At 39.3% G+C, this 22,405-nt stretch overlaps 1 protein-coding gene across 7 annotated transcripts in view; it reads right to left on the bottom strand.

The window, feature by feature from the left end:
* CHD1L (chromodomain helicase DNA binding protein 1 like) overlaps positions 1 to 22,405 on the bottom strand; it is an 82,479-nt gene that overhangs the window by 6,926 nt on the left and 53,148 nt on the right. For 6 of the 7 annotated variants that reach the window (XM_049095508.1, XM_049095504.1, XM_049095506.1 and 3 more), the window contains 8 exons: positions 20,277 to 20,387; positions 17,437 to 17,551; positions 16,763 to 16,916; positions 14,530 to 14,695; positions 10,604 to 10,752; positions 9,436 to 9,599; positions 8,679 to 8,884; positions 7,531 to 7,629 (listed from right to left, as the gene is read on the bottom strand). In XM_049095508.1, coding sequence (XP_048951465.1) covers positions 7,531 to 7,629; positions 8,679 to 8,884; positions 9,436 to 9,599; positions 10,604 to 10,752; positions 14,530 to 14,695; positions 16,763 to 16,916; positions 17,437 to 17,551; positions 20,277 to 20,387 — 1,164 coding nt within the window. The remainder of the gene's footprint in view (positions 1 to 7,530; positions 7,630 to 8,678; positions 8,885 to 9,435; positions 9,600 to 10,603; positions 10,753 to 14,529; positions 14,696 to 16,762; positions 16,917 to 17,436; positions 17,552 to 20,276; positions 20,388 to 22,405) is intronic. The other variant, XM_049095510.1, reaches the window with a different exon arrangement.

Raw genomic sequence — 22,405 nt, 5'->3', positions numbered from 1 at the left:
CTATCTCTTCTGATCGTGAAATATCTTTCAATTGTTTGTATCTTCTTAAAATCCTTTAAACAAAGTCTTGTATTTTTCATTATCTAGATCTTTACTTCCTTGGTTAAATTTATTCTTTGGTATTTTATTGTGTCTGATGTTACTGTGAGTGGATAGTTTTCCTTATTTCTTTTTCAGATGTTTCATTGTTAGTACACAGAGAAGGAACTGATTTCTGTGTGTTGATTTTCTTTCTTTCTTTCTTCTTTCTTTCTTTCTTTCTCTTTCTTTCTTTCTTTCTCTTTCTTCCTTCCTTCCTTCCTTCCTTTTGTGTGTGTTGATTTTCAATCCTGCCACTTTACTGAATTGACTGATTACATCCACTAGTTCTTTTTCCAATTGATTAAATCCAACATATTGGGAATTTGGGACTTTTAATATATAAGATCACATCATCTGCAAACCATGACAATTTTAATTTTTCTTTTCTGATTTGGATGTTTTTTAAGAAGTTGTCTTGCTTGATTGTTGTAGCTAGGACTGCTGGTATTATGTTAAATAAGAATGGAGAGAAGAGGCAGGCACCTCTGTCTTATTCCTGATTTTAGAGGAAAAGCTTTTGATTTTTCTCTGTTGAATACAATGTTAACTGTGGATATCATATATGGCTTTTATTATGCTGATGTATGTTCTTCTTTTATTCTATTGAGGATTTCCATCATGAAAGGATGTTGTACTTTGTCAAATGCTTTTACTGCATCTATTGAGAGGTTCGGTGATTTTTGCCTTTCATTCCACTAATGTACTGTATCACATTTGATTTGCATATGATGAACTATCCCTGCATCCCAGTGAGAAATCCCACTTAGTCATGGTGTGTAAATCCTTTTAATGAGTTCTTAAATATGGTTTGCTAGTATTTTTTTTTTTTTTTTGAGAATTTTTGCAACAACATTCTTCAGGATATTGGTCTATAGTGTTCTTTCCCTATACTGTTCTTACTTGGCTTTGGTATCAGGGTAATACTGGCCTCACAGAATAGTCTGGAAGTGTTCCCTCCTCTTCAATTTTTTGGGAAGAGTTTGAGAAGGGTTGGCAATAATTCTTCTTAAAATGTTTGGTAGAATTCATACATGAAGGCATCTGGCACTTTAAAACCTGAGTCAATCTCCTCACTCATTATCAATCTGCTCAGACTTTATATCTCTTTCTGCTTCAGTCTTAGTAGGTTGTGTGTCTATGAAATTTATCCATTTCTTCTACATTATCTAATTTGTAGGTATAAAATTGTTCATAATAGTGACTTAGGATTTTAAACGTTTTTCTGCAGTGTCAGCTATAATTTCTCCTCTTTCATTTCTGATTTTGAGTTTTCTTTTTAATGGGTCTTGCTAAAAGTCTGTCGATTTCATCTTCTAATTTGTGTTAATAAAACCATAAAACTACAAACAAAACAAAACAAAACAAAAAAAGCTCTTAGAGTCACTGATCTTTTCTATTGATTTTCTGGTCTCTAATTTTATTTATGTCAGATCTGATCTTTATTTCCTTCCTTCTGCTAACTTTGGACTTAATTTGTTCTTCTTTTTCTAGTTTCTTGAGGTATAAACGTGGGTTATTTGAAATATCATTTAATATGCATATATTGCTATTAACTTCCCTACCAGAAGTGCTTTTGAAGCATCCATCACTGCTTGGTATGCTGTGTTTCCATTTGCTTTGAGATATTCTTTGGTTTGCCTTTTGATTTCTTCAACTCAATGGTTGTTCAGGAGTGTGGTATTTAGTTTCCATATATTTGTAGATATTCTAACTTTCCTCATTAAAGATCTCTAGTTTCATACCATTGTGGTTGGAAAAGATACTTGGTATGATTTCAGTCTTATTTTGCTATGATTTGTTCTGTGCTCTATCATATGATGCATTCTTAAAAAATGTTCCATGTATACTTGAGAAAAATGTGTATTCTGTTGCCATTGGATGAAATTTTCTATAAATGTCTATTAAGTCAGTTTGATGTAATATTTGGTACAAATCTATCATTTCCTTGATGCTTTACTCTGGATAATCTGTGCATTGCTGAAAGTGATATATTAAAGTCTCCTATTGGGACGCCTGGGTGGCTTAGTAGTTAAGCATCTGCCTTCGGCTCAGGGTGTGATCTTGGAGTCCCAGGATTGAGTCCAACATCAAGCTCCCTGCAAGGAGCCTGCTTCTCCCTCTGTTTATGTCTCTGCCTCTCTCTTTCTGTGTCTCTCATGAATCAATAAATAAAATCTAAAAAAAAAAAAAGTCCTATTGTTTGTTGTCTGTTTCTTCCTTCATAGTTGTCTTCCTTCATAGTTGTTAATATTTAATATATTTAGATGCTCTGATGTTAGGTGCATATATACTACTGTTACACCTTCTTGATGGATTAATCCCTTCATCATCATGTAATGACCTTACTTGTCTCTTGTTACCATTTTGTTTTAAAGTCTACTTTGTCTGATACAAGGATAGCTATTCCCACTTTCTTTGGTTCCTACTCACATGGAATTATCTTTCTCCATCCCTTCACTTTGTGTTTTTAAGGCTCAAGTTGATCTCTTGTAGGCAGCAGATAGCTGTGTCCTGTTTTTTGTTAGCTTTTTTCCATCAGCCACTCTGTGCCTTTTGCTTGATGAATTTAATCTACTCACATTTAGAGTAGTTAATTTACAGAAGTCCTTACTAATGCCACAGTATTCGCTGTGTTCTAGTGGCTCTGTATTCCCATTTTTTCTTTTTCCCCTCTGTTTCTGCCTACCTTCATAAACTGGTTATTTTCTGTGGTGGTATAGTCTATTTCCCCTTTGTCTCATGGATCTGCTCTAGGTTTTTGCTATGTTGTTACCATAAAACATCTTACAGATAAAACAGGCCATCTTATCTGACAGTAACTTATATTCAATCGCCTATTAAGACTCTCCTTTTATCCTTTTTTACCTCTTTTTATGTTGCATATTAACAATTTATAGTACCTATGGTTCTTTTTACTGCTCTTTTCCTTTAACCTTTATACTACAGATGAGTGGTTAAAGCATCATCCTAATAGAGGTTACAGTTACCTAATTCCATCTATTTTTCATTTTTACTAATGTGTTGTGTACTTCCATGTTTTCATGCTATGGATTAGTATTTTTCATTTCAGCTTGAAGAACTCCTTTCAGCATCTTGTAGGGCAAGTCTAGTGGTGGTGAACTCCCTGAGGTTTGTCTGGGATATCTTATCTGCAAGATAACTTGGCCAGATACTTGGTTGGTGGTCTTTATCTTTAGCACTGAATATGTCATTCCACTCCCTTCTGGCCTGTAGTTTCTGCTGAGAAATCTGCTGATAGCCTAATGAGGGTCCTTTGTAGGTTATGTTCTTCTCCCCCCTACTCACCCTCCCAGCTTCATTTAAGATTCTCTATCATTGATTTTTCAGTTTCATTATAATGTGTCTTGGAGAAGATCTTTCTGCATTGAGATAATGGGATGACCTATCAGCTTTGTGGACTTATATGTCCAAGTCTTTCCTCAGTTTTGGTAAGTTCTCGGCTATCATTTCTTTAAATAAACTCTGCCCCTGAGGGGCCCCTGGGTGGCTCAGTGGTTGAGCATCTGCCCTTGGCTCAGGTAGTGATCCCAGGATTCTGGGATCAAGTTCTACATCAGGCTCCCCATGGGGAACCTGCTTTTCTCTCTGCCTGTCTATGCCTCTCTCTCTCTCTCTCTCTGTTTCTCATGAATAAGTAAATAAAATCTCTACAAAATCAAACAAAAAAATTAAATCTGCCCCCAAGTCCCTCTCTTCCCTTTATGGAAAACTGCTTATTCTGATATTTCTCTTACTCTGATAGTTGTCTTTTTGATCCAATCCCATAGCTCATGTACTTTCTTTGCTCTTTTTTAATCTCTATTCTTTCATCTCTTCTGTGTTATTTCAAAATTCCTATCCTATAAGTCATGTATTCTTTCTTCCATCTGGCCTACCCTGCTACAGCTGCTCTCTATTGTATTCTTCATCCCATTCATCAAATTCTTCAGCTCCAGAATTTGTCTGGTTCTGTTTTACAGTCTCAATCTCTTCGGAATAGAACTCATTTTGTTCATATGGTTTATTTCTGATTTCAATGAATTGCCTTTGAGTTTTCTTGTAAGTCTTTGAGTTTATTCATAACTGCTTTTCTGAATTCTTTATCAGTTAGACTGCAGTATTCTGTGCCTTTGAGCTTGGTTGCTGGAGAACTGTCATTTTGTTTCTGTGATGCCAAATTTCCTTGATTTTTCACATTTTTCGTGTTATGCACTGCTGCTTTTGCATTTGAAGTAGCAGATACCTCCTTAACTCTGTGCTCACTACTTTCAGCAGGTAGTTTTATCTTCTGTAGTATTGTTACTATCTAAGTTATTCCTTGTGCATGAGGTATACCTGCTCCACTCTTCTTGCTCTCTTGGGACCAAATTTTTAAGTCTTTGTGTCAGCTCTTGTTACAATTCACCAGGTTGGCTATTGGAAATAGCATTCTAGAAGAAGCATTCTAGAAGGTTTGAGGTTTTATTCTTTGACCAATGACCATGGCCTATTCTAGGTGTGCTCCCTGTCCACCAGAGCTTGTCTCACAGACACATTTGGGAGCCTGCACAAAGAGCTGGCAGCAGAGTCAGGAAGAGTGGGTTTAGCCTAGGTGTTTTGGGGGAGCCTGTAGACCCAGGAAGGAAATTCCTGAGTGTAGCATTCCCAGAGACTTGTGGGTGAGCTTCCTGTTGTACACAATCCCTCTGATGCCATTCGAAATTCTGATCTGCCTCCTCCCAGTCACAGAGCTCCCACCTTAGTACTCTGAGTGCTTGTAGAGAAAAATGGGTTTCTTCAGCTGTGTTCCATCTAACTGGGACAGCAGGAGCTCACACCACTTTCCTTTCCCTCCATAGGGGAGATCACCTCCATTAAATACATCAGTCCATTCAGTGTTTCCTTGGGGGAAAGGCACCAGGAGAGTTTCTCTTACCACCTCCACTGCAACCAATTCCTATCTTTCTTTCGTTTTTTTCCTTCTCCAGTGGTATGCTGGAATCTTCCTACAGGAAGGCTGGATTTCTGCAAGTTCTGTCTCTTCCATGAGTAACCCCCTCCCCCCCACCTCCGCCCCATCAGCACTCATCTGATTTTTGCCTGACATGGGCAGGAGGGGTCTAGGCAACTGTGCTGTTTCCACAGCCTGTAGGAAGGTTTGTCTGTCTCTTCTGGGTGGCAGCGCCTTTGGAGTAAGGTGCTAGGTCCCCAAAGACCTACCAATATGCTTTTGTTTGTGTATGGATGTCTAATTTATTGATTAAAAGAGGGAATAAAAGGAGGAACATTGCTTATGTCATCTTCTTCATTTCTGAATTTTTATGATCTCCCAATTCAATGTCCCCTACATATTACCTACAGAGTACTCCTGCAGGCATTGGAGAGTGAATGCAAACTAGAGGCATCTGGGGATGTGAAGGGAAGAGCATTATGAACTTTAAATTTCTTCAGAAGTCTTAGCTTTGTTTTTAAGCACTCAAACATTGTACTCTACTATATCTGTATCTATCTGTACATTTTCCTAACTCATCCAAATCAAATCAAATTAATGCTCTAGAAAAATGTGCTAAAATAATTCTATGGCTTTATGTACTTCGGTTTGAACCCCAATCTTTTAAGTCATTCTAAAGAGTCTACTGGCTCTGTTAGGCCAAGTATCTCCCAAATGACTAACCATTATCCACTAGATAAGATCCTGCTTAGAATGGCATCTCCCTGAAAAAGCCATATGCAACCTTCTATAATGTGGTCCAAATCCTTCTCTTTAAAATCAAACTCTCAGGGTGCTTGGTGGCTCAGTGGTTGAGTGTCTGCCTTTGGCTCAGGTTGTGATCCAAGGGTCCTGGGATCAAGTCCCATGTTGGGTTCCCCACAGGGAGCCTGCTTCTCCCTCCACCTATATCTCTCATGAGTATATAAATAAAACCTTTTTAAAAAAATCAAATTCTCCTCTCTTTGTCAGCCTCAACCCCCTCCTCTGGCCTGCCTGGCCTACACACCATTCCCTAAACACATTCACCATGTAACTGCCTGGGTCATTCAATACCCTGTACTGGGAATGACAGGAGTTGCGGGAATATCAAAAAGTATGAGACATAGTCAGGGGTCTTTTTCCATTTCTCTCCACCCACTTAAATTCAACCTATCTTTCCAGGCCCAAGATTACTTTCACTATCTCCACAAAGCACTCCCTGGTAATTCTAGCCCACATTTTCATCTACCCTAATTCAGTTCTTCTTCAGAAAAAGAACGTACCCTCTCAACCCTGTTTTGTCATTGACACTTACACCTTAACTCTGCAATGTAGGTTTAATCTTCACAGTCTCCTCTCCAAGGTCATGCAAATCCAAAGGCCTTTTCTCAGTTCTCACCCTCACTTGGTGCCTGACAATGCAGACCTTCCTGACATCCTCTCCTCTTTCATTCTCAAGGTTCTCTTAGTTGACAATTCCTTCTGTCTCCTCTTCTTGTTGCTTCTCTTAAGTGGAGGTTTTTTCCATGCTTTGTTCTCTGGCCTCTCATTTTCCCATCCTGCTTCCTTCACAGTTTCAGACAAGGATCCAAACAAGCATTCCTCAGTCTTGATGTCTAGCTCTGATCTGTCCTGAATTCTCTGCTTTCCCACTGCCCAATCAATATCTAGATCTCAGTTATTTTAACCTATTAAATCTTCTGTCAGTGAGCTATTTTAGTAGAAAGAGTATTCCTTCTAGGTCCTTATATCCCTTTCTACCCTAGAGAACTAGGCAGAAGAATTAGGGAAAACCAATCTGAGGAATCTGAAGGGCTCTTCTCTATTGAACAAACTCCCTTGGCCTCTCAAGTCCCCAGGAAATAATGACAATAGTAATTTTACTCCTTTTGCTACTTTGTGATTTTTCCACATAAAAGGTACCCTTTCTCCTTCTCCATGCCAAAGGAGACTTCCAAGTTCCTCTGGCCCCAAACATCTTTACTTCTGTCTCTAAGAAGTGCTGTATCTCAGCGTATACTAACCTCATAAGACAACCTCTTCCTCTTCAACATTCAACCTGAGCTCTTGTTAGCACTTTCATGGTGGGTCTGATTTCTCTCCTACAGGTCTGACATTTTTTGGAAATATTCCCTTATGTAGATGGGGTGAGTTGGTCATAGTGGAGGTAAACAATGAAATGCTCTTCATGCCAATACTTGAACACGCACACAGGGATTGACATTATCAAAACACCTGTATATCCACTCTCCTCATTATAGTCCCATGACGTAGGTAGAACAAGTACTATTCACAAATTACAAATGAGGAAACAGGTACAGGGAGAGTAAGAGACTGCCTCAAAGTCACAAAACTAGTTTAATGATGATAAAACTAGCTAATGAGACTCCAAACTAGCTCTCTTAACTCTTTAATGTTTCATAACCCATGTGATACCTATCCTGTGTTCTCTCTTCGTTTATTCCATTCCTACCCCTTTTCTCTGCTTTGATTCTTACCTTTCATTTTCCCAGCTAGCTCATATATTCTTCTTGGCTCAGCAGACCGTGTTTCCAAAGCTGTGAATAAACCACCTCTGCCCCAGCGACCAGAATCATCTGATAGAAAACAACAACAAAAAACATCCAAATTCCAGTTCACAATTCAAAAACACAAAAAGTATGCCAACTAGATTTGTAGGAGAATGGTTTTTCAAAGGGAAGAAACACCTATGTGGCCTCCCAGGAATACCACGGGTTAGACTTCTCAAATATGTTTAGGTTTTATGGAATACACCTTGCTATCATAATAGGAAAGATGGAAAGCAGTTGTAACATAACAACAACTAAAGCATTGGTAATACAATAGCATACAACTCCCATTTTACAGGTAAGGAAGAAAAAATGTTAAATGACTTATTTGAGCTGCTACTAACATAGCTGGTTAGTACCTTCTATTTACAGTCATTCAATCATCCTACAAATATTTGTTAGCATGTATTATGTGTCAGACACTGTTCTAGGAACTAGTGTTACAACAGTGGATTAAAAAAAAATCCTGCTCCCATCAAGTTTATTTTCCAGTGCAATGAGACAATAATAGAAACAAACACATACATAATATGTATGTGGTGATACATGTAATAAAGTAAAATAAGGTAGGAAAAAGGGTAGAGAATAATAGAAGCATGGGGGTGGGGTCTGTTTTATGTGAGGCACTTAGGGGAGATCGGAGATGCAGACATTTAAACAATACTTATTGTGGCTCTCTGTGGAAAGAGGATCCAGGCAGAGGAAGTAAAAAGTGCAAAGATCACAGAAGTGGGGGGAACATGCTTGGAGTTTTACTTTTTCTCAAAAGATGTCTCTTCCCCCTTCTTAAACACCTTGTGCAGAGAACAGGAAATTATCCAACTGTACCAATAAAGAAACCTGAGGCCCAGGAGATTAGGCTATGCAACCAGTTAAAGGAGAGCACCAAGAGTCAAATCTATGTTGCTGGATTCTAAAACGTGCCCCCTTTTGACCGCAGGACTGCACTGGACCCATAATCACCCCTTGGTCAGGCCCCATAACCACCCCTTGGTCAGGCTTCTGCCTCCTCCTCCCCAGTTCTTAGCACCATAAAGAACAAGGCACCCATCCTGGGCCGGTACGACTTCTCCTACCTACGCAGTGCACGATGACAGCATCCTCTGCCCCAGCCTGTGGGTGGGTGACATCACCTCTAACATACTTGATGGCAGTTGAATCTGGATCTTCATAATCCAGCTGGGCAGAACTCTCATCTTCCTGGTCCTCTAGATCCTCTGGTTCGCTCTCCTCGGAAGGCAGGCAGAAGGACTGGTAATTGTTGGATTCCCACCACACCATCCTTCAACAGGCCAGAGAGAAAAGGAAATTAACCTGGCCTATCACAATTTCCCTCAGAGCATACTCCATCCTGCTATTCACAAACACCAAGTGCCCAGTGGAAATGCAATTAGATAGTCACCCTGATTGCAGTATTCTGCTCATTTGTAAATCAACAAGAAGTCTTACTGACTAGCCTAGTTGCCTCCTGACTATACTTCAATAAAGAGCAGCCACCAAATGTCCCTTTTTTTTTTTGGATGTCCCTGTTTTTAAGAACAAGATTAAGGTACTTTCAAGTGAACTACTCTTTGTCAGACAGCTACAATAAAATCTTAACATCTTCTCACTTCAACTGAATAAGTCTTTCTACCTTAGGCACTCAGGACATTTTGCAAAAGTACATTGTTAGGGTTAAAGTTCAATCTTTAAAAAAAAATATTCTATTATCAGAAGGAGCTACCAGTTTTATAAAAATTTACTGCAATTTTAAAGTGTTCAACTGCAGATTAAGTGTATCCTTAAAACATGACCCTCACCAGCTTTTTTATAATATCATTGAATAATACATACTTTTTCTCGTGTTCCACCTTTTCCTTTTTCCTCTTTTTCTCCTCCATTAGTCTCTTTCTCTTAGCTGCTGCTTCTTGTCTCTTCTTCCTTCTATCCTCCAGTTCCTCTGGGCTCAAAATCCGCTTCCTTTTGGTAGATTCCTCTGAAAGGCCTGGGAGGAGAACCTGGAAGAACAAGATCTATAACTGGGAAGTTGGAGGCTGCATATCCCTTCATGAGCTCCATTCATCTCCTAGAACACATTCTGTGTAGACAGCAACACGCTTAATATTTCACAAAACTGCATCTCCATACCCCTTTGTATGGTGGGAAGTGGTGGCAAGACACTTCGATTTACTGTTCACATTACACATCTCATTGGCCCTGTGACCAGGATAGTGCTCTAAACTTAACCAAAGCACATGGTTGTTATAGCAGTACATCATTTGATTAATTTCAATAGCAATCAGGTACTTCAGAAAAGTAACCTTTTTTTATAAAAAGCATACCCTACAAGAGGCCATTTTAGGTTTAATCATTTTTATTTTTTTTTATAAGATTTTATTTATTTGAGAGCAAGAGACAGAGCATGAGCAGGGGGTAGGGGTAGGGGGCAGAAGGAGGGGAAGAAGCAGACTCTCCGCTGAACATGGAGCCAGATGCGGGGCTTGATCCCAGGATCCTGGGACCATGAACTGAGCCAAAGGTAGATGCTTAACCAACTGAGCCACACAGGTGCCCGGATTTAACTATTTTTAAAGGAAATCCTCCTATAATGTATTATATAATTCTTTCTCAAACAGTATTTCAACATCACGATTTATCTTAATAATAGCTAGCATTTAATGAGCACATACTAAGTGCCAAATACCAAGGACATTACATATATTGTTCATGACTGTTACCCTCTCTTAGTGGCATAGGGATAAATTATTGGAAGCATTTTGGTGATCTCTTCTGGGATGGCTAAGATGGACAGGGCTGCTTTCACCTGCATTAAATGGTAAAATACACTCTTCTTGTTAATGTTATTTATGGTAACTTTTACATAGGTTCTATACTAGAGTAAATTATATTTCAACAAATATTTACATACTTATTTCTCAATAAATTACTCCCATCATCATTTTTTTATTCTCGAAGGGTGTGAATTTGGGAGAATTTATTCTTTTACATGAGTAGTCCTTACATTGCCTTTATTTCGGAGTAACCGGCCCTCTTGAGTAGTTTTCTCCAAAAAGGTCTTTTGAAGGTTCACCAGTTGTTCAAATGATTCTCTGTCTTCTTTACTAGGCTCCTTGGAATAATCTTTACCTTCAAATAAGTACATATGGTTTTCTAAGAACATAAAACACAAAAGAGAAATGTCAGATACTAGAGAAAAATTGATTAATTCTATTCAAAGCAATAACCAGGGCAACTAAGAGAACAGCTTGTATTCTAAATGGGCTAAGACTAGCTTGTGATGAAGGTACTGATTTTGGATCCCACTAACAGTGACAGGTAGGGATCTCACACATTTACTATTTAAAGGAGAGGACATGGCTAATGCCCTCTGGTCTATCTCTAGTTGGTCTGCAAGTTTCTGCTGGATACCTCCTCCCTGTTGAATCCTGGGATCACACTCATCACTAATTCCACACCACTCTTCAGCATAGATCTCATTGATAATAAGATCACTTAATAAAAGATAACCAAGAACATAATTTTTTTATTCTGCACATACTTAATACTTAACTCTTTCCCCTCTTTTCTATAATATAAAAGGAACAAGTGGGAAATCAGTGAGAAAATAGAGAATCACAAAAATAATCCCTTTTATTCTTTTCAGATTTCATGAAGTAACTTTATGAGCCTCCCCACAATCCTGGTATAAGTAACTCTGCTGAAGAAAGGGAGAAATGAGGCTCAGACAAGGATTAAGGGACTCCCTGGTTCTTAGTGCTAATAAATGAAGAAGGCAAGATTTTGACTCAAAAGCCAGCATGCTCTTTTCAGTGCATTACTGTTGTTTATAGAAGAATGGAGAGTGAACAGGCCAGCAAATACTAATTATAGTAATAACAATAATGAAATAGTGTAATCTTGACAGTATTTTATGCTATCAGAACACTTTCACATCTATTATCACATTTGATTTTTCAACTACTTAAAAGAGTAAAGCTACATTAACAGCACCATTTTACAGATGAGGACACAGAGGCCAAAAGGTTGGGTGATGTGCCAAGATCATGAATCACTGATATGGAGAAGTCATGACAAGCCAAGATCAGCAACCAGAGAGGTGAGATAATGATTCTAAAGTGAAGCATATTTAATAGCACATATTACCAAAGAATGTATTTTCACAGCATTATGAAATCAGCTTTAAGTATGTTTTCTTTGGAGAGTATGAAAGCAAAACATTTCATTCTCAAGAGATCAATTGCTTCACACTTATACCCAAATCCAACCAGCTGTAATTCTAATTGGCATTTGCTAATTAAATCAGCAGGGGGCTTTCAATGAGGTGCTCTATCAACAAGTGGAAAAAAAAAGAGCTGGGAAGTGTCAAATATGATCAACATATGTAGCTTCATATTGCATGCAATTCTCAACTTATAAACATGCTTTTTAAAAAAAACCCTGCCATTCCAGATAAAGCAACCCTATTTTTTTATTTGTTTTTAATTGGAATTGCTTTAACTAATGTCTTTCATATTCATTTATATTATTTTTAATCATACTCCCTGTTCTCATTCTGCAGCCAAGAGGAGGCTGGAGACCATAGGCCTAGACCTTCATCTATGTCCTGCTAGGAGAACCATCTACCACAGAATGAACATGTACTCACTGATCAAAGACAAGATTCCAAATTTTAATACAAGTAGGAAATCTTTTCTGGCAGCTGCACTGACTAAGGAATAAAATTATATTTCTGGAAAACAGCAAAATTTTATTTTGTCCTAGTAACATTAGGAAAATAAGCTGAAATTAATCCAGATGAGTGCAGAAATAGGTGCAAGCTTCAGTATTTCATGTAATCCAAGTATAACTTTAAAACACAGTCACATGGATCCATTTAGAGACCTAAAACCACTAAATGGCAGTAAAGGGATTTTGAAAAGATATGAGACAATAGTGGATGGAAAGTTCAATAACTCTTGGAAAATATAAAAAGTGGCTGAAGCAATGAGAAAGCACAAGCAAGGGGATTGGCAGAGGGAGGAGGAGACTTCCCACTGAGTAGGGAGCCCAATGCGGGGCTCAATCCCAGGACCCGGGATCATGACCTGAGCCAAAGGCAAATGCTTTAACCAACTGAGCCACCCAACTGCCCCTTTTAGAGCTTTGAAAAGCACCTGCTGCTTTCTCTCTCTCTCAAATAAGTAAATAAAATATTTAATAAAAAAAAAAAAAAAGTGGGGCGCCTGGGTGGCTCAGTCAATTCAGTCAGTTAAGCATCTGTATTTGACTCAGGTCATGATCCTGAAATCCAGGGACAGAACCCAGCATCAGGCTCCCTGCTCAGCTGGGGGTCTGTTTCTCCCTCAGCTCCCTATCCCGCTTGTGCTCCGCTCTCTTTTGCTCTCTCTCAAATAAATAAAATCTTAAAAAAAATAAAAATAAAAGTTATATTAAATGTCTCAAGAGAGGACATTATGAAAACGGGATGAGATTAAAACTAAGAAAGAGTACTCAAAGAGTAAAGATGGGATACTAATATTAAGAAATTTAAAAGCAAAATATGAGAAGAGTCCAAGATCTGTGTCCTATAGAATAATACTAGCTGCCTAGTAAATTCCAATCTCTCCATATACCCTATGAAACCACCCCTAATCCATGTCTACTATAAAACTAGGAGTTAGAGAACATTATAAACTTCCATTTGGAGGTAAATAGAGAAATAAACATCCAAGTGCCAACAGAGCCAGCTCCTAAGCACACACCAGAGTACAAAGTGAGGCAGAGACTAGCAGTGTTGGATGCAGACCCCAAAAATAGTGCCACACCCTACATGGGAAAATGATAAGGGCAAAACATCTCAGACTCAGTAGATCAGAACATGGGCTACTAAGGAATTGAAATGAAGGGACCAGAAAGTGCATGCAGCCAGCAATCTGGGAAGGCACTGCTTCTGGAGGAGAAAGAGACATCCCTTGGCAGTTCTGTGGCAAAAAAAAAAAAAGGAAGTGATTGAAATTGGCAGTTTTATGGCAAAAAAGGTAAGCAAGTGATGGAAATTGGGAATTCTAGAGAAACAAGAGAATCACAAAACTGAAGTCATGCCAACCCCATCCCCTACCAAAAAAGGAGGCATCATCTAGTAAAGAAACTACATATCTGCGTATCTGTGGAATAAGATACTCTTGAATTAAAAAGTCTAGAATAAGACTCTCAAACCTCACCCGGTCCACACTGAATCACTGCTGCCACAGGTGCAAGACAAATATAAGTAGAAGATAGCAAGGAACATCCTTACAAAAACTACTATGTGAAAAAACACCTCAAGTCAGAAATTCATGTACCCAGAGCTGAAACGGACAAAAAAGAACAAATGTTGACCAAATTCAGAAAAGATAAAATCATTTCATGGTTAAGTGTATTATATCACTTAAAAAAAAATTAGTGGCACCTACACCTTATGGGGGTATGGTGAAGGTAAAATGAAAAAACAGATATAGAACACATGATGCAGTACACACTTCTGATCAAGAACAGAATAAATGTTCAACCAGTGTTAACAACAATGTAAAAAAACCAAATCATTCTACTGTTCAGAAAAGCAAGCACTATGTGGAGGGTGCCATACTAAGGACAGTGGGATTTATGAATAAAGGAGAAGATACTTGCAACCAAGGCAGAAATAGTACAAATTAGAATCTTTGAGATACTACTACAAGTGTTAATATCATTGAGTGAGTTCAAAGTTCAGCTACAAATTGAGAATTTCCAGTCAGTCTAGGAAGAATTCTTAGACCAAGAATCTTAAAACAGCGTGCCTAAGATGAGAATAGGGCTGGGTAGGAAAAGATGCCCCAGGAAGCACTATCCAGGACTTTCTATGGGGACCAATCTCACTCAAGTCTAACTCAGGTGGCTGTGCCATTCGCTCTACCCTTACCCCCAACTTACTGCCTTCCTCCTGCTCCCTGACTCCTCCTTCTGTTGTTGCCAAGGCATCAGAGATCCACTGGCCATTTTTTGTTTCTCCCAGGATTCTCTCCAGGTCTATTTCATCCATGGTGCTCCCCTGAGACGATAGCAGTTTATCCAAACCAAATTTAAGTATCTCACTCAACTTGAATGGAGAAAACGAAAAAGTCCAGTTAGTTCTCATGAACCAAATATTGGGATGTCAGTGATTTGTTATGTAGCTTAATGACACAAGGCAAATTCCTTCTCTGTTGGTCAGCCATTCTTCTCTCCCCATGATGATACTGACAAGGCTATTTAGTAGGTGGATGGTGGCCAAGCAGAGAGGTGATAAATCAGTGATGCTGACTTTGACAATTCTCCATAACAACAAGAAAAATTAGTCAATTTTTTTCCTAAAGAATAGTAACATCCTGCATTAAATATAGCACTTCTCAGAATCTTTTTCATGGGCACTTCTAGCAGCCGCATCAGAGACTCAGTTAGCTTCTCTCCCACAGATAAACTTGGAAGAAGACGGCTATACTTGGTACTTTCCCTCTACTATTAACTGACTTATTTCCTTTGGTAACCTGGGTTCCTACCACAGCGCTCTATGGAAACACCTTTACAAAGGCAAGTTAACAACTGACAGCCAGACCTGAAGGCCATTTCTCAATTCTAATCTTCTTGGATATTCCTCTGGCACTGTACTATCCTGCTTCTCTTCCCTTATCTCAAATGTACCCTTAGCCTACTACCTGGGGACATAGGAACCACTCAAACAGTTCAAATAATTTCCCTGGCTTTAGCTTCCTACTTCCAGATTTGCAACTTCTTAAGCACTAACTCTTTGAGATTCCAAATCAAGGTAGACTCATATCTTGGCTTCTAGTTCCTATCTTATCCTTTTAGACTGGGTTAGTTATCTCTAGATGGCCTAGTATTTGTGAGCCAAACACTGGTGGGAACATAAACTGTTCCCAACACCGGCTGTTTAAGAGAGTTCTGTCAGACTTCTTGCCCAGCTCAAGGATACCAGAAGGTTACATTCTGGCTCTAACGTCTGTTTCTCACTTCTCCATCCAGACTGTACTAGTTATCTCTTTGGTTGCCAAAAACAAAGGTGACAACCCAATGCCCTTGTTTCAAATGAAAGCAGTCTGTTGTTTTAAAATAATCCAATAATAAAAGGTGTGGTTGTGGCTTTAAATCTAAGAGGTATAAGATTTTCAAGTCCTGAAAGAAGGAAGCAGGTTCATTACCCTAGAGAAAGGCAGATGTGAACACTTATTGAATGCTTATTGTGTACTAAGTATTGTCTGAAGTGCTTCTGACTATTTTAGTGAATATGATTCCCGGGACAAAATGGAAGAACTTAAGATATATTATGAGTTCTAATTTTAACGCAGGGGTTACTGTAGAATAACTCAAAGCCTTCTTCCAGAAGAGAAAATCTTCAAGTCATTGTTTGTTTCCTACCCAGTATTCCCTTCTTCAAGTAATTACCTCTATTCGTTCATCCATTTTTCCTAAAGCATAATTTTGAATTCTCATTTTCCCTCCTCTGACTATGAAGATTAGTGATCAAACGGTCTAGGGTTAAGATGAGGTATGGGGGTGGCCCCGGTGGCGCAGCGGTTTGGCACTGCCTACAGCCTGGGGTGTGATCCTGGAGACCCAGGATCGAGTCCCGCATCAGGCTCCCTGCATGGAGCCTGCTTCTCCCTGTCTGTGTCTCTGCCTCTCTCTCTCTCTCTGTGTCTATGAGTAAATAAATAAAATCTTAAAAAAAAAAAAAAAAAAAAAAGATGAGGTATGGGATCCATAATCATTTATTATGCTTAGTTCTTTAGTTTATCTAATTTTTTTAAACAATCCTCTGAGGTAACTTCCAGTATTCTCATTTTTTGAGAAGCAGAGTACACCTGAGAGGTTTTAAGGTATCTGCTCAAAGCTACACAGCCACTAATTGACCAGGTGTGGATCTGAATCCAAGTGAGGGGGATCTAAAGCCCATCCTTGTTATTCCATATTCTGCTTAATATATCATGTTCATTTTTAGCTCCTTGCCTGCATGCAGTAGATACCATGGCAGATATGTTTGGCCAGGGAACAAATGTATGGTTGGGGAGAGTTGGTTGTTAATGCCAGTTCTTTGTGTTTACTTTCTCACCGACAACAAAGTACTGACAACATGACACATTCTTAAGGGGAACGCAATGTATTATACCTGGAGGTCAGCATCGGCTGCAGGTTTCTGGGCCCCCAGAGTAAAATGGCCTCCCTCTATGATTGCATTGGTAAGCTGCAGTTTGGAGGCTGCTTTCCTATAGACTATTTCCTCCACAGTGTCTCGGCCTATCAGCCGAATAACTTTAACAGACCTGTATGGAGTCAAAGGAGAGGAATCTGCTGTGAGGGTCTGCACGGGTGAGCACAAGGTTGATATCCCTAAAAGGAAACAACCCAAAATACCACATCCAGAGTACAACTGAAGGGAGACTGTACTATGTGGGCCTGAGCATTTGTTAGAGAGATCTGGCCTGACAAAAGCTTTCCAAGGGATTCAAGGAAGGGATGAGGAGAGGACCATAAATGGGTTTCTGATGGGAACAGAAGAAGAAAACCTCTGGTGGATCTCAATTGTCCTCTGGTCAAAGGGTAAGATTCATCTTTTTAGCGTAACTCTACAATTCTATAACTTCATTTTTAAACTAAATTAGATCTTAACTCAAGAAAAAGGAATTAAATAACTTCTAAGGGTTCCTCCTAGTCTTTTCAGTGTTTGTGCTTTTAGTGAAGCCAAGTCTGGTAGTGACAGGACTAGCTTCTTCATTTCCTTCCCACGCCAGAACTGCTGAGGAGCCCAGGATGTAGAATAAGGCTGGTGTTGCAATCTCTCACTTGTTCTGGCCAATCCGATGAGCCCTGGCTGCTGCCTGCAAGTCATTCTGAGGATTGAAATCACTGTCGACAAAAATAACGGTATCTGCAGCCGTTAAGTTCATGCCAACTCCTCCTGAAAACAATGCAAAAGGAACGTGATCAGCAGCATGCTGGCCAGAACCAGATAATAAAGACGCAAGGCTACAGTGGTATGATTGCTAAAATAAGATCCGTCAAGACAATTGGCGTCACCCTGCAAACTGACACCCCATCCCCAACTCCAGGACCTTGTGTGATTAACAGTGCTACCTGGGCTCATATTGCCCGACTTGGGAAAATTTAACTACCAAAAGTAACAGAATGAGAGGAGCAGGGGCAAGAAGCAAACATGCATGCTTAAATTAGTGCCAGGAAACAATTTTAAAAGGCTTGATGGGTTTTAGGATACTCTTTGTAAGAGGATGCATCCTCTTTCAAAAGAAAACAGCTTTAAATACGCAAGAGGTCTTCTGCTGTGGGCGCCATTAAGAGAGGAGTTAATATCCACCTCAGGTTACAACTAAGGTAGCAAGATCCCTGATACAAGCTAATGAGAACAGGGGATGACATTTATTTTACACTCCTAAGTAGAGCAGGAAACTACCTCCCTCTGACAGGAAAAAACTTTAGAAAGTCTTTTCTGTATCTGTTTCCATATTAATTAAAGAGAAGGTAACAAAACCAACCACAGGACAAGAACACTCCATGGGACAACTTTCTGATCCTTCTTCAGCGTTGTAGGAAAATGGCTAAGGAGGCTCTTTGGATGATGAGAATTAATTAAGAGAACCATGAAAGCAAATTACAGCCTTGTCTTTGATTAATGTGGAAACAAGTACAAAAGGGATTCCCTCTTGCCAGGGGTCGTTACAGCTCATTGCTGAAACAAGCGAGCCTGAAAGGGCTTGTTCCAAGAGCCTGAATTAAGAACTAACTTTTAAGATGGGCTACTGACTCTAGGCTGGCTCTCAAGACAAGTCAGGCAGGAACGTTCTAATTAAAGACTTTATATAAAATTAAACTTGGAATAAAGTGATAATAAAGACTGATTACTGAGACATGTTAAATTATACCTTATAATAATGCCAGCTACACTTGTGCTGTGCTTACTACATGCCAGGCACTGTTCTAAGCATTTTACATATTTCAACTCCTTTAATCCTCACAACAACCTTATGAGTAGTGTATTATTATTCTCATTTTATAGATAAAAACAGAGAACCCAAGGGACTTAGCAGAGATCGCACAGCTAGAAAGTGAAAGGGCCAGGAGTCAGTCCCACAATGTCTGTCTGGCTTCAGGGCCTTAGCTTTTATCCACTGCACGTTAATGATCTCTCAAGAACTTATTAACATGTGCTACATAAAAATTTTCATCTTCTTCTTGGGTTAATGTCATCTCAGTTCAGCTCTGCCTCATGGAGATGTAAGGTTTTACAAATAAGCCAGTCTCCATGCTTGTTTAGGACTTATCGTGAGCTATTACTGCCACCTGGTGGCAATATGCTTGCTTCAATCACAGAAATATTTGAAAGTTTGAGGAAAACCTGTTAAATAAATAATACGCTAATCTACAGCTAAACAGTGATGGCAAACATGACCATTAGTGCTTCAAAAAGGCTCACGTCCAGGAATATTTCAGTTCTTAAAAGATTACTCAGTATTGATTGGTTCTGAGTACTCGTCCTAATTTTAGACTTTTCAAACATAATGATACTCTGAATATGAAAATGATGAAATCAGTAACGCATAAATAGACCTGTTTTCCAACACTGAAGATACACTTGCCCTGATCCTTCCAGTGTCTCCTAAGACCATCGCTGAGACAACAGAGAACGTGAATAAACGGCTGATTCAGGGTGCAGTCTATAATGGAAGCAACTGAAGCCAAATACATGGGATTATACCTTTGTAATACAGAGATGAGACATACACAAGTGAAACAATCTCCTTATGGTCAAGATTCTACCTAACACATCTTTTATGCTCCCTTACGGTACGAGACACTTAATAAATACTAAGTAAGATGGAACTCTCTCTTTATAAAGATATTGATCTACCTTTAATAGAGGACACACATCCCTTTAGTGTTCCTGCATCTATTCCATCAAGATTTAGGTCTATAAAAAATAACATAATGAAACTAAGATTCTAAAAATGCAAAACTAATTTAAGGTTGACTTGCTCCATGACATAAGAATAGTTTCATCTCTAAGAACTGATTTCAAACGAATGAAGCATCTTTTAAAGCAGTCTTTAACAGGTAAAGCACTATAAATGTCACATAAAATATTTATGACTTAGCTCATAAAGATAGTGTTAAAAATAATTCTAAAGAGCTAGTAATTTCATTATAATCACAACTTCTTTTAAAAAAGAAATTTTAATTAAGCTTCTACAGCACTATTCCAGAACTACTTATGGAGGAGGGATAATTAGCAGACAGGTTGTTATCTCACTTCCCAAATTCACAGCTGGCAAGGAAAGTGTTCTTTACTGAATGTGAATAAAACTTTCCACAAAATTACAGACATCTTATAGGACAACCCCAGGTCAGTGGTCAAAGCAAATTAAAATTATTTTCCAACAACCCCTGATTTTAGCCGTACTTCTCTGAGCTGGCAGCTTAGATAACTTAGACAGGAAAGAACTCCATGCTAGGGGTTAACTTACAGCCACTCCCTCAATTCCCCTTTTTTTACGTTCCTAGGCAACAACCTCACCTTTCAGAGAATTAAGGGAAAACATACTAATTGTCGGGATGGAAAAGTACTGTGTCTCCCCTATTTGTCTGCTTTTGTCAATACATATGTGGCCTACCTGCCCTGGTACTCAGGAGAAAAACAAAAACAGGCTGCTGTCCAAAGTTCTTAATGGCCAGGTGTCTCTCTTCTCCTCTCACAGAACCATCCACACGCTCGTAGCTGTACCCTTCAAACAGAAAAAGAAAACAGAAATAGAAACTCTTTTCATGTATTCTTTGGGGAATAAAACATTGTCAGCTCAAAGCCAAATGCTAATTTTGTCCCTTTCTGTATATAGGTATGCCTCTACTTTAAGCAAATCCCATGGGAAAAATCTAAATTTAGGTGATATTTCATTGTCTTATGAAAGAACTCAACATAATATATCTCTCTGGATATTTTAAGTACATGCAGTTGAAGTACTTGGCATTTGTGGAGTTAATAGTCAATTCTGACTATCCCAACCCTGAAGCACATGTGAACCATGCTATGTAGTAGTTTCCAACTCTGCATGATAGAATTCTTACTTATGCAAGCAGTAAGACAAGCACTTGGGCGCTGGCAAGTGAGCCTGCCCAAAGGCCCAGCAGCTGCCTTTCAATGAAGCTTCTGGTTTTCCATCCATCACCAAGACCCGTTGGAGTCTGTTTGTGAATCTGGGGAATCTCAACATACCAATGGCATTTCCAGCAAGTGTCCAATGGACCAGGTATACTGTAGTACTTGGGGCATCAAGTGGCTCTGACAACCCTACTGCAAATTCATGTTTTTAAACAGTAAGGTCTGAAGCTGATACTCCCTCACCACTGATCTCAAGGTGAATCAGTGTTATGGCCTTACCCCATCATTCCACATACATTTTGTTATATATTAAACAGATTCCCCAGATAATAACTTACATTCCCTATTGTTTATATAGAAAAAACTTACCCTTAGTTGATATGTGCAATCTCTGTAATTTCATTTTTTCTACTGATCCTGAGAAAGTGCTCAACTGTCAAATGTCACAAGACACCAAAAGCTCTTTTTTTTTTTAATCAAACATTTTCAAAGACACTCAACATTTCTGTAACTCAGATTTTTTCCACTACCCATAATTTTAAATCACATTCACCAGTGGGAACATGTTTATTTCTGCCCATGTGTCTCTACCTGGCTGTCAATCCTTGTGTAACACACCTCTCCCCTTACTTTCAATCTTTCTTTGGTTCAGAATAATGTTCTTTCACTTCTTTCCTTTGTGACATACCCCCCACCCCAGATTACTCCTCACAGACCTACTAGACTGTTAAGTCTAAAAAAGGCTTAAGCAGAGGGAGGGGCAAGATGGTGGAAGAGCAGGGGTCCTCAACTCATCTGGTCCCACAAACTTACCCAGATAACTTTCAAAACATCCTGAACACCTACAAATTCAAACTGAGATTTTAAAGAGAGAACAGCTGGAATGCTACAGAGAAAAGTTTTAGCTTCTAACAAGGTAGGAAGGCAGGAAAAAAAAAAAAAGAATAAGGTGGGGGAGAGGAACTGTGACTAGCAGGGCTAAAGCCAAGTGGGGAAAGCCTCCATGGCAGGAAAGCCCAGCCCTGGAAAAGCAGTAACTCTAAAAACCTGCACTGGAGTTTTCCCTAAAGGAAAAGCACTCAGCAGGGAAATCGGGAGAATTGCAGAAGGGGCAGTGAAGCCCCAAGATTCCAGAGTCACTATAAGAGGAGTAAAGCTCACTGCAAACCATGAGCTTTGCAGATCCAGTATTGGTAAAGGGCTGGAGTGTCGTAGCCCTCCGGGGGCATTTGGGAAAAGCCCAAGCAGATCAGCGCACCTATGCCTGCCCCCAGGAGCATCTAGACCAATGCAGACTGCGAGACTACGGTTAGTTACTCCAGGGGAGCTCGATTCCAGAGCTGGAAATCTGGTCCCCACCATTTTCGAATTTCCTCTGTTTCACCTTGTGCCTGGGAGAGGCAGGACAACCAGGGAACAAAGGCCTCACAGGATGAACAGCTCATACTGAGTCCAGCACCTGTCCAGGGACAGGGCATCTCTGCAAAGGCACAGACACCTGAGAATCAGCACAGCAGACCCCTCCCCCAAGAACTATTGGAAGAACAAGGGAAGAGCAAGTTTACTGAACAAGCGGTGCTGGAAAGCTCCAGGACTGAGAGAAAATAGTATATAGAACTAGAGGGTCCTTTTATTTTTTTTCCA

This window comes from Canis lupus, chromosome 17, assembly GCF_003254725.2.
Source record: "Canis lupus dingo isolate Sandy chromosome 17, ASM325472v2, whole genome shotgun sequence".
Taxonomy (NCBI): domain Eukaryota; kingdom Metazoa; phylum Chordata; class Mammalia; order Carnivora; family Canidae; genus Canis; species Canis lupus.
The sequence above is the reverse complement of the archived record's forward strand: the minus strand, read 5'-3'. Positions and strand labels throughout refer to the sequence as shown.